Here is a 13,155-nt window from a genome sequence, read left to right as displayed (position 1 = left end):
CACCAGAGATTCTCTGTTTTTTCAGGCAGAAACTTGCTAGACTTCAGTTGATTTGGGCCACTGTAATATACATCATGCAGGAATTTTTTCCAGGTACACCTCTGTCCCTGAAGTCTTGACTTCTATTACTGTCTCTGTAAGTGCTGTGTGGCACACTTGGCCACGCTTAATCAATAATCCAGAACAATCAGTAAACATAGTCGCTCTGGTGTTAAGTGCTTCTCAGAGTCAGGGCACCAGCTACACACTGTGAAAGGAAATTTGCTCACAGGTGACAGGGTAGATGCCATTTGGATTGTGTCCCTCTCTGCCAATACATATTTAAATTCACAGAGTGAGAAGAAAACACACAAAACTGCAAGATAAGTCAGCAAAGCATTCATTCCAAGTGACTTGCCACTGAAACTAATATGTCTGAGTTGGATAGTTTTCCATATTCACTCTCCGTCAGCTCCATTTCACTTGCTTTTGATTGCATTTCCTCACTCATCACTTCCCTAATCGAGGCTCAAGGTTCTTTTAACCTCAGCTTCTCCTTCTCACTTCCATTTTCTCTCTTTTAATCTTACATCTGAAGGTCCCCCTTTCCTGCTATCTCCCTGTCAACGAGGCTTGAGATACGTGATCAGCTAGATTGATCTTCTGTCTGTACAACCTGGGGTGCAGGGGCTTGATGGATCTCCAGATCAATGTCAGGGTAATTGGATCTGTGGGGCAAAACCTTGATAACGGGAAGAACCTCATGATGAAGTGTTTGAGTGTTAACGCACTTCAGTTTACCATTTAACCTCCAGAAACCCCTATTACTTTCTATGTCTAAATAGGGTTAAATTTTAATAGATAAGGGCTTAAATTTGAATACTGGTCCATTCATGCAATAACGTCTCATATATGATGAGCTATTTAAGTTGCCTGCCTGAAGGTGCTGCATACCTGCAAGCCCCTTTGCAGCCCCCTTCCACCTGGCTTGACATTTTCATGATACGTCTTTAATCGCTGCCATATCTGTTCTCTCTGATGCTTTATCTGTTCTGCATGGGGGTCTTGCTGTAGCTTCATTGGTTTTCCATGTACACACATGGAAGGGTAAGGAACAGAGAGTCCCAGTACAGAGCTGTGCTGCCAAATATAAATTACTGCAAACAGAAAAAAAACAAAAAAAACTTTTCAAAGTTGTTTCACTCATTTGCTGTTTGTGTTTTCATTTAATCTTTGTCCATTTAAACTGTGCCAGCCACAATCTTAAGTACATGCCACTGTGTGTGTTTTCCTGTGTATACACCACTGAAAAATGTAATTTAAGTTGTTCATTGAATGGAGCGGTCTTGAAGAATCCATGCAGAATGCATAGCTTTTTGTTCTATGATGAGGTGATGGCATGGGGTGATGTGACCTTTACTTCTGCTCAGTAGTTGCTGCTAATCTCTGCTTCCACAGTTGCTATTTCCCAAGAATCAAAAGGAGCATTGAAAATGTATCTGATGGCCCGCCTTCGCTCATAAATACAATAAAAAGTGCAAATGCATGTTATGTATCCCACAAAGCCCAGGTTAGGGTTTTGACTTCTTTTGTATTGCACAATAAGAAGATCGCTTTTTTCTTAAAACAGCTCATGCAAAATTTTGAATTTTAAGGGGACATTGCTCAGCAGATGACTGAAACAGTGGGTTATCTCTGGTTTTGACTTTTTTCTTGGGCAGTAGGTTTTGTTTGGCCCACACCATTCAGTATAATTTATTTTTTTCTTTAATTTCAACTTGTGCCAACATTAAAATTTGGTCTTTCAGTCACCACTGAGCTTTTTTTTAAATGACTTTGGTCAAGGATGCATCAGCTAAACAGATTTCCGTCCTCTGATGACATCAAGTCTTTTCTATTGTCATCCTCATTTAGTAATACAGTCAGCATTAGTTGTGTCCCAGTTTTGCTGTTATATAATCACCTCATTAATCATGCAGATGGTTCAGCGCTGTAAGACAGTGTGCATGAGCATGAAAGCTAATAATCGTGGTTTGAATTTTACCCCTTATCTCTGCAGCATGTGTGAGATCATCTGCAGTTTTATTAACAAAGCTCAGTTTGTGCTTGCAAATTTGTTAGCACTGCGACAGACTGGTGACCTGTCCACGGTGTACCCCACCTCTCGCCCTGCATTAGGCTTCAGCCACCCCCCTCGAGCTGGATATATGTATGATTTATAGGGACTGTAAAAAATGTTTATTTAATATTAGCATGGCTGGTATTTTACAAGTCTATGACATTAGTCAGCTTTGCAGGCACAACTCAACATATTTTGCTTTCAGAAAGTGTTGAGCTAAGCTAAACTAAGACCACGTAGCTGAAAGGAAGCGTGATTCCCAAAAACTGTCTTTGAGTGGATGAAAAGGATACAAATGTTACCACTGAAAAGAGTGTTTAGAAAGCATTTTATTGAAAACTTCTTGTGGTAACACATCAGTGAGGTTAACTAATTCTAGATTATTATGGTAAACAGTGTTCTTTATGAAGCCTGCCCTTCACGTGTGTCATTTTACAATTAGTCATAAATGTCACAAGTTGAATATAGAGGACGCTTTCTAAGAGGCCATTTGTAATAATGATCCTGTAGAAAGAGGCAGCGATGGTAATCATAGCACTTGACTCTAAATGGCACAAACTGCCATTTACTCACAATCAGTAAAAAAATGTAATTTAAAAAAGCTGTGTATTACACTTTTGGTTGACCTTTAGTTTTGAGACACATTTCCATTTGAAGCACAAACTTTCAGACTAAAACATATTCCTTTTCCAAAGCCCTTGGGTATTAATATTTCATGTATAGACGGAGAAAGTATTTCAAACCAAGATATCTATCACCCCCACAGTATCTGAAGCCCAGAATCTGCCTCTGCTTCTGCAGCCCCAAAATATTGGAAATTTGCATTTGAATTCATGTTTCTATTTAAGTAAGATCATTATCTTAATGTGTTAAACCCTTATTAAGCCCCCTGTTTGTGATGGATAGGCTGTTTGACTTCACCAGGCTTAGAGACTGGTGTCCTTGACTTTAAATATTTATCTTCTGTTCACATTGAAGTCTCAAAATTAGAGTAAAATCTGTCATTGCATACTCTAATTTCATTCTGCACTTTCTGCATTGTGGCACCACTTTGCACTGGGAAGTTTTTCTCCTTCTTTTTTCTCCCTCATTCAAAGGGGAACACGAGGTCATCATGGTGCTGATCTGCCCGTCAAAATCGATTTTGAGACGTGGTGTGAGAGAGCGGTGCCATCGCTGTTCTCTCAGACCACTGCGTCTCCAGAATAATCTCTCCCTCCATCAGCGCTTAGTGAAGTGATCAGAGGTAGAAGTGACAGAAGGCTAATGGGGAGGATTTTTAGCAATGCCATTCTTGGCACGGTCATCTGTCTCAACACCTCTTTCTATATGTCACATTCTCCTCAACACTCTGGGTGTCTTCTTGTGTTTTTCCCGGCTTTTTTTTGTACATCTGTCTCTTTTTCTTTTACTCCATCCACTACATATGCAGTGGATTAGTATGCAGCCCTTCAGATAAAAGCAAAGGACAGATTAACACATGAAACATCAGAGTTTCCTGAAATATTATTCATGCTGCTACTGCTGACTGAGCAGTAAACTGGAATTTATTGGATTCCACAGTGCAGTTGTATCACCAAACTTGTCACCAAGTTAACTGTTCTGCATTACTCTCACTGGTCTTATAGCATCATATGGGGCATTTAGAAAGACAAACATTTCATCTGTACCACGAAACGTGACTCGAAATTAACAATCTTTCTCTGACAGAAAGAAAAAATTGAAGGTTTCAGACTTTTTGGATTCAGTGTTACCTGCTCGTATTATTAAGGCTGAATCTTAAAGCGTAATAGTTATGCAGAGCAGCTAAACAAGACACGAGCACCACCCACATCTTGGTTCTATCCTCACATTAATACTAAGAAATGAACCTGTGAGGAAGAATATAACAGTGCAACATATGTGCAGAGGCTCACCATTATGCTTCAGCACCCATAAACCAAACAGCACGTTGACTAGTGTTAACACAGAAGGTCAAGGACAGAGTTGCTAAATCAGCAAAGGTCCCTTTCCCACTGGGTCTGTTGGGTCCTTAGAGATTAAATAAAATGGGTAATAAATACAGAAGCACTGTACTGTGTTCTGAAAACAGCTACCTTCTACTGCACTGGCCAGTAAAAGTGGTATACAGCATTTGTAGTTCCAACACAATCCTTGTTAGAGCTGCCATAAAATCCTCGCTACTTTCCTCACTTTCTTCCTCCATCCATCATGTTCCAGCTCATCTTGGTGGCTGTAATTCCATCTGAATGGCAGAGTGTATCAGATATGCACTCTAATAACGAAAGCAACGTGACCCAAATGCTTTATTCATCATCCCCGACCTGGCTTACGCAGAAGCCAAAACAAACAAGCTCGACTGCTACATTTAATCAAACGCAGCCAGGCTGATGGCCCTTTTGCGCATTCAAGGGCACCCATGCAGTGTAACTCTGCAGAATTTGTTTTGATGAGGGACACCTCCACGAGTAATGAGGTCAATCATATTACCTCAGTGCCTGTCTTTTTTAAAAAAAAAAGACTACACAATCTCCATTTTATTTTCAGCACAGTCATGGTGATAAAGTCTTGTCGTATTAAAAGTGCAGAACAATCCAGATTAAAAAGTGATGAATATTCAGGCCGAGTTCGACCGGTCTGCAAGGGATGACAGCCACCAAGAAGTCACCATCAGCAGATACAGTAGAGCTGTGAACCAGCATCCTATTCAGAATCCACCTTAATATTCTCAGTACGTTTCACTTTGCTCACAGAGGCTCTGCAGTGAAATGTAAATGGAGTAGATAAGATGGATTTTCAGTGTCATTCCACTTTTCTAAAGAGCTTTGTATGTGATTCAGTTTCTCCAATGACAACGACAGAGGCTGCATCTTGTTGAATTAACCACTTATCACAAATTGCAAACCCTGCAGCCATTACAGCCTATCAGTGCTTTTTTCTTTTGCAGAAGTCTGGTGGTTTGGTGACTTTGTCCAGGACTAAAGCGAAAGCAGATTAACAGCTGAAAGTCACAATTTGAGCCTTCTTAGCTGCAGTAACCATTCACTCAATTGCATTTGAATTGACAGGAAGGTTATTTTACATGGACCAAATTTATCCTCGTGTACAAATCACCCTGATATAAGAGTTCGGCTCAAATCCTTAAGGATTAAATTAAAGGAGGAAAAAGCAAAGATGTGGATTTTCTTGAATTAAATGCTTTGCTTTTTTCCCCAAAGTGCAGGTCTATGCAGAATTTTTAGAAAATGCATTTTTTCATTGTGTTTGTCAGTGATGGAATATGACACTTTTTTTGGAGGGGTGACGAAGTTTTTCACTTTTTCTTTTGCATCAAATGATATTGTTAAACAAATTTGACAAAGGTAGAGTTAGTTTGTAGCTTAGTCAATAAAGAGAGGTAGCCTGAGTCTCTTTTCACCCATTGATTCACCAGTTTGGACACTCAATTGGTTTCAGTGTAATTCAAGTCCCAGCTTCACAGACTTGACCAAAAGGTACCCTGTCTGCAGCCATTGACTCACGGACTCCAGTCAGGAGAATCACTTCAGGACACCATCCTCATCTGCCCTTTGTGACATGCAGCCTTACTTCACATGCATTCTCACTCTTGGAAATATTCAGTTTTGTTTAGGCATGCATGCTGCTTTGATGGAGCGTGCAGGAGGCAGGATACGTTTGCTGTGAATCCACCCGATGGTTTAGCTGCTACATTCAGACATGGGCTCAATCAGACATCACACGGACTTTGTTCTAGCGAGATAGCAAGGACATTTGTGTTCTCACATGCAGCTTCATGTCTAGAAAAGTTTACGGCTGCAGTGCATATGTGGAAATGTCTTGAGGTTTTTTTGTTTTGTTTTGTTTTTGTTCACTCACTCACTCTTTAACTTTGTCATTCTTTTGGCTCTGCTATGTTTCAAAGTTTCTTGTAGGCGTTCAAAACCTGCAAGGGACACGTTTACCGTGAACGAGACCTTCACAAACATCATACAATGATGGTGCCTTTCTTTCAAAGAGATCCCCTCCACTTTAATGCCCTTGATAAAGCTAAAAGGGAAACAGAATTATATTCATTGATTTTGTCCAAATGAAAAGGACTTTGGAAGATAAGTGCTCTTTCTGGGCACTTCCAAAGATACCCACACCCTGATTGTTCTGGGAAACTCAAAGAGGTTTCATCTAGTGTTTGAGCTGCTGCCAGATGAGGAAAGCTATATTACATCTCTATCTATTTCCCACAGCATTTGAGCAATTTTTCACAGGCAAGATTAACGGCCTGTTCCATTTCAGACAATTTAAAGTTGTGTTGGAGGACTTCTCTATGGAATTCACATAGATTATGAGCTCTGTTTGCTGAGGAAATATCTGAATGCCATGACTCAGCTGTTAGTGTGGCTTTGGCAAAAACAAGGGCAATAGTTTCAGTACACATCACAAGACCAGGTTGCTAAATAAATTTACTGAACCATGATAATATTATTTAGATTTGCTGATCTTTAGTATCTGAAAATTGGCTTCTTACTTTCTTTTTTTTCTAACCAAATTAACTTATTTTTTTTCTTTAAGTCCCCATCTGATTCATTTTCCACCAATGCATACCTATATAATATTCATATGTCATGCTGGGTACAGACACAAAAGAACATTGGAATTATAAAAACAGCAGTAGTGACTTGAGAGTCCCAGACACAGAGCCTTGTCATCTTGGCAGATTTTTTTTTTATCTCTTTGTTTCTATTTTGTATTTGATTAACTATTTTCTTAATTAATAGACGACTATTGCTATCATATCTGATTAAGTACAAATGGTTAGTGGTTAGAGCCTGTTATCCTTGACACAAAATACATTTTTCAACAATTAATTTTGGTTCTGTATCCCTCTTTCCATTTTCTTTAGATCGAAATGTTAGAGCACAAATACGGTGGCCACCTCATCTCCCGTCGCGCTGCCTGCAAGATCCAGACTGCCTTCCGCCAGTACCAGCTCAGCAAAAACTTTGAGAAGATCCGCAATTCACTTCTGGAGAGTCGACTGCCTCGACGCATCTCCCTACGCAAGGTCCGTGTGCAAAACACGGAGGGTTTCTCTGCTGAACGGGCCCTGGCAGAAGGCTGTAACCTGGCAAATATCCCACTGGTACGCTCACCATCTTTGCCTGCCACGGTTGGTGGCACCCTAACCGACCTGGAGGACTCCTTCACTGAACAGGTCCAGTCACTAGCAAAGTCTATAGATGATGCACTTAGCAACTGGAGCCTGAAAACCATGTGTTCACTGCAAGAAGGTGGTAACTATCAGTTCAGTGCCGATTCCTTCAGTGCAGCAGCGGCAGCAGCAGCGGCTGCAGGAGTCGGAGGGGGTGGAGAAGGTGGGGGTGTGGGTGTGGGAGACTCAGTAATTCATCAAGGCTCGGTGGACCCAAGCGACCTCTCGAGAAATGCAAGCAAGCTGATGATGGCATTCCGAGATGTGACCGTACAGATTGACAGCCAGAACTTCCGTGTTTCATCTTCAGTTAGGGAATCATCCACTTCTGTCACCCTCGGCAGTGGCATCCAGCAAGAACCCACTTCCACAACCACTTCCACGACAACAAACTCCACACCAGCCCCGATCCCACCTGGTCCCTCACAAAACCTCCCTCCTGCACCTGCAGAGATCCCAGTAGAACCCAAAGATCTCCCGCCACCCCCTCAAGAGCCTCCACCACCCCCAGAGTTAGAGACAGAAGGAGATGAGCAGGATGTTGAATTCCCTGCACCACCTCCTACTGAGGAAGAGCTGGAGGAGGTGGAGCAACCTCCACTGACCCCTCTGGATAAGATGGCTGTCCCTCAAAGCCCAGAGGACGTTGCAGTGGTGGCACCACCACCGCCAAGAGAACCTGCTTACGCCCCTCCACCACAGGAGTCTATACCACTGGTTAGCTCTCCTGTGGTGGAGCCTTTGGATGTTAAGAGATGTGGCTCTGAGACGGCAGACAATAGCTCAGAGCAGATGAGCAGCAGCAGCACGTCAACAGAGGCACGCTCAACATCTGAAGCATCATCCAAGGAGGCACTGCAGGCTATGATCCTCAGTTTGCCACGCTACCACTGTGAGAACCCCGCCAGCTGTAAATCGCCCACGCTGTCGACAGACGTCATGAGGAAGCGCCTCTACCGCATCGGCCTCAACCTCTTCAATGTGTGAGTGGCAAATTCATTCATTAGTGTTTATGCTTCTACGATAACAGCTATCTGTTTGGTGATGAATAAGAACTGTTCAAAATTTCAATTTTTCTAGCTTTTGAATTACTGAACTATTGAGTATCTGGGTGGCTTATTAGAAATAAAATTGTCTGTTTGAAATGTGTTAACATTTTTACACTAATGAAAGTGTCAATATAAAATGTCTGGTATTCATACTGCAATCACATTCCAAACTTCCATTGTATTTTCCTCTGTGGCTTTATAAACTCAGCAGAAGGAGAAAAAAAAATGCTCTGAAAGCTTTTATGTTTGGAGGCTGCAGCTTTTCTCTCATCCTGAATCCAGCTCCCCTCGCTGTCTAGTGAAGAGTGACAAAGTCAAATTCAGATAAAAACTTCCCAAGATGCCCTGCAGACAGGTGTAAGGTGGTCATATGGCAGTAACAGATAGGAGGAAAAATGTTACCATGATGACACTGCAGCACATGGGGTCAACTTTCCCTGGGTCTCTTGTATTGATTTATTGAGGAAAAACAATGACTCCAGGAGATGTGTGCCCACTTTTGTGATAGAAAGCTTGGTGAGGTGTAACCTCCAGTTAATCATTGAAATGTTTAATTATAAACGCAGTTTACATATGAAGAATTTAAGTTAAACAGCAAACCAAGGGGAGTGAAAATAAATGTGGAAAATGAACTAAAACAAGCCTTCATAACAGCCCAGATTGAATTTGTGCAACACTATGCATTGCCATTTAAAAATGTTTGTAACCACGTGGCTCCTCTGTGCTCAGTACCCAACAGCACACTTGGAAGGCATTAATAAATAGGGAGATTTACCATATGCTCTATTAGCCTTTCACCCAGAGCATACCCTAAAGGACCTAAACACCCCACATATTCTAATAAATGAACTGGACTCATCTAACAAGCTGAGCTCAACCGCTGATCGAGTTGCTGGGTAACAATTAGTTGGAATGCATGAAGAATGAATCCAAAAAAAATAATGGCAGCTATCCACAAAGCCGAAAATTCTCATTAGTCATTCTGCTGTGAGTTGCGAATGTAATTAAAAGTTCTTTCAGCATTGTGTGAACCAGTACCTTGGGAACTGGGATGAAAAATTTGTTAACATTTCAACCCGAGCAGGATTGGAATTTTTTTTTTTCTCTGCCACCTCAGCCATTTCTATAGAAGCTCTTCACGCTTTCCAAAATATCTTGCACTGAAGGAAAATACGCTCTTTTCCCTTGGGTATGAGAGTTTGTGAAGATATTGCCCCAATTAGGCTATGTCACACATATTTGGGAGATTGGGGCTCATAAACACATATTATCTTTTTGCTTATAATGCCAAGCTCTGCAGCACCATAAATGTGCACAATAAAGCCGATTAACTTTGACTCACTGCTGGAACGAGACACTGAAAACAAGAGAAGGAACGAGCTGTGCTTCTAGTGAAGAATGGGCACAGAAGGAATCCCAGCATGGGAAATATACAAAATACAGAAAGCAAAAAATAAAACCTGTTAACACTGGAAGCTCATAGTGTCATAAATTATATTTACTACCTAGTTTTTTATCTCTAACTTTTTGATTAAGAGCAGGCATCATTTCACATTTTGCCACTTTGTCAAGCTCAGACCAGTGAACACACTGATGGGTGACAAATTAAAGGGAAAAAACCCTAACACTTACAATAAGACTGGGGTCATGTTGACAATCCATTAAATTTTGCCTTACATCCACCAAGGTCTTAAAGGTCAACTTAATGATTTATTGGTCAAAAACTGATAAAAAGCCTTATAACTCAGAAACTATGATTCTTACAAGAGCGGTGTGTAACAAGATTTAAAATATCATGTCACATTTGACCTCTGACCTCTCCTTCAAGGTCAATGGTTTGATTTCAAGGTCAAAGTGATAATAATGCTATGTAGGCCTATTTAAAACTATGCACAAGGGGATTCTAAATATCACATTATAGTTTGCATCCAAATAATACTTCACATCTGCTCCTACATAATGTTTGTGTAATCAAAGTAAGCATCTGCCATGCTACCCTTATCTGATTTTTACTGCACTACAAACTTCTTAAAGTAGGTTTTAAAAGAATAAAGAAAACTATATGTAGATATGTAAATACTGCCCAAAAAGTGAGCTGCCTTAGCTGAGGTTTGCACTCTTTAAGTGCTTCGTATGTTTCTGTCCTGATGGTAGGGGTGTCTTTCAGAATGGCATTGACCCCATCTAAAGGATGATTCACCAGATCTCAACCCACTTGTAGATCTGTATGAGAGATTTTTATATTCACTTATATCATCATAATGCCAAATGAGGGAATGTCTTTTAGAAGAATGGTGATTCATCCCTCCAGTAGAATTCCAATGAATCAGTGCCAAGGTGCATTTAAATTTGGTAACATCTAGTGAGAGATCATACTGCATGACAGTGGCATGCAGTGACGGTTGTGGCTGGACAGTGTTGATTTCTGGACCCAAAAAATTTCAACTGGCATTATGGAGTAAATGAACAAAAAAAAAAGAAAGAACCTTTATTTGGGTGAAGCAGAAATCAAGCAGGTGGCAGAAAGAAAGACCCGTAAATCCAAACAGGTGCTATACAAAGGAAAACTCACAAGCAGACGATCAATACGATGCGAAAAAGGATTAACGCAAACTGAGGGTTAAAATACACAGAGGTAACGAGTGATGGGAAAACAGGTGGGGAAAACAAAAACAGCTGAAACTAATCACAGTAGACAAGGCAAAGGAAGCAAAACTAAATACAAAGCACAAGTGACAAAGGCAAAAAAAATAAAACAGGAAGTAACATAATAATGAGAAAACTAACAGAGATGGGGGGGCTGGATCAGGGTCATCTGAAAATAAAAAATACACCACTGTTTAGAGCAGGTCCTTGTGACCCTCACAGTTCAAAAATGACTTTGATAGGAGCTACGGTTTTTGACTTAGAAGCAGTTATTTGACAGGTGCGCCGAGGCAAATTTGACATGGTGCATGCATCTCAGCAGGTAAGCAGTGCACCTGGCAGGTGTTTTCAATTGGCGCATTTACAAGCATTCAGCTTGGCAGAGCTCTCCAATATGTATGCTTGCAAACCTCACTGCTTGTGTGACACTGTTGTTGGCTCAGTGGTAGAAAAGGGGACCATCAATGCACAAGAAGCAGACAGAGCAGGTTCAAGTCCTACTTTACTCCAAACTTCAAAAATTTTCCATTGAGCATTCATTCACCAGCTTAAACTCTTTCAGCCAGATTTAAGCTCTTTGGAGCATTTCCTGGCATTTCAGCTAGAGACACCATTTAGGCTTTAAAATAAAGCCAAGCCTTTCACAGAACCGCGTTGGTACCACAGAAGTACCACGGAGAGCGCCAAATGCTCAGCCCACGGAGACGAGCTGGTACCACGGACAGGGCCAAATGTTCAGCCCACAGAACCGTGCTGGTACCATGGAGGTACAACGGAGAGCACCAAATGCTCAGCCCACAGAGCCGCACTGGTACCATGGACACCGACAAATGTTCAGTCCACAGAACTGCGCTGGTACCACAGACAGCGCCAAATGTTCAGCCTACAGAGCCGCGCAGGTACCATGGACAGCGCCAAATGCTCAGCCCACAGAACCAAGCTGGTACCGCGGAGGTACCACGGAGAGCGGCAAATGCTCAGCTCACAGAGCCGCGCTGGTACCACGGAGAGTGCCAAATGTTCAGCCCACAGAGCCGCGCTGGTACCACGGAGAGTGCCAAATGCTCAGCTCACAAAACCGCGCTGGTACCACGGAGAGCACCAATTGCGCTCTCCGTGGTACCAGCCCACAGAGCCGCACTGGTGCCACGGAGAGCGCCAAATATCAATCCTCTGGACGCCAGGACCCATGTACCATCTCTCTGTGACTGCTGAGGCCAGAGGGGCCCGGTCCCTGAAGCCCTCGTGTCCACTGTGGACTGAGACCGGCTTTTCATTTTGCATGCGAGGAAGACGCCCCGTTAATAAAAGCAAATCAGAATCTATCAGGGATCATGGAGAGAGAATATTTCTCCTGTATTAGTCTCTCATTACTGGCTAAGTGTCAGATTTCTGTCTGTATCTGTAACACAGACTAGCAGCCTTTGCTGTTTGCCATTTATGCAGACCGATGACATCTTGGTCCAATAATTAAAACTCATTTATAGCGCCATGCCACGAGCTCGCCTAGAAGACTGAACACTCATTACCTGAGGCCAGGGCGGCTGCCCGGGACGGGCCGCATGCTCCACAGTAAACCCATGAGTTCTTTTCCTGTGTACGTGCCTCCAAAACTCAAATCCTCTGATACTACAAGAGAAAAAAAGTTTAGTCAGTTTTATTTTGCTTTATTGAATCTGAGCCATAAGTGAAGTAATTCAGATATTCCAAGTTAAATAATAGAATGTGTGCAATAGAAACACATGACAAGCACTGAATTTAAATCTCTGAAATGTCACAAATATTTTCCGATATTCCAGTCCAGAATTCCTGGACTTCCTGGCCTAGCACAGTGGTTTTCACATGGTGTCAAACATTATTCTTACTAATTATTGGATTAGCACAAAAAGTAATGAATTAAAAGAAAAGAGAAAAGGTGTGACAGGTGAGTAACAGACAGGTTGTCCTGTCAGTGATTTATAGGTTGAAGTTACTGTGGCCACAGTCTAAACATCTGCCCACAGAGGAGGGACTCCATGTTTGTTTGCACTCTTTGTTTTCATCATTAATAATCTACATCACACATGCCGAGTGTACTGCAGAAGGGAGAAATTTCAGGAAGAAACAAAGACCAACTGTAATTTGAAGGAAATACTCCTCCCTTCTCACGTCAACCC

The 13,155-nt window shown here is 41.8% G+C and overlaps 1 protein-coding gene across 1 annotated transcript in view; it reads left to right on the top strand.

Moving 5' to 3' along the window:
- iqsec3a (IQ motif and Sec7 domain ArfGEF 3a) overlaps positions 1-13,155 on the top strand; it is a 131,774-nt gene that overhangs the window by 63,427 nt on the left and 55,192 nt on the right. Inside the window, exon 4 of the mRNA XM_030720436.1 lies at positions 6,996-8,287. Coding sequence (XP_030576296.1) covers positions 6,996-8,287 — 1,292 coding nt within the window. The remainder of the gene's footprint in view (positions 1-6,995; positions 8,288-13,155) is intronic.

Source organism: Archocentrus centrarchus, chromosome 23, assembly GCF_007364275.1.
Source record: "Archocentrus centrarchus isolate MPI-CPG fArcCen1 chromosome 23, fArcCen1, whole genome shotgun sequence".
NCBI classification, from domain to species: domain Eukaryota; kingdom Metazoa; phylum Chordata; class Actinopteri; order Cichliformes; family Cichlidae; genus Archocentrus; species Archocentrus centrarchus.
This window is presented reverse-complemented; position numbering and strand designations above follow the sequence as displayed.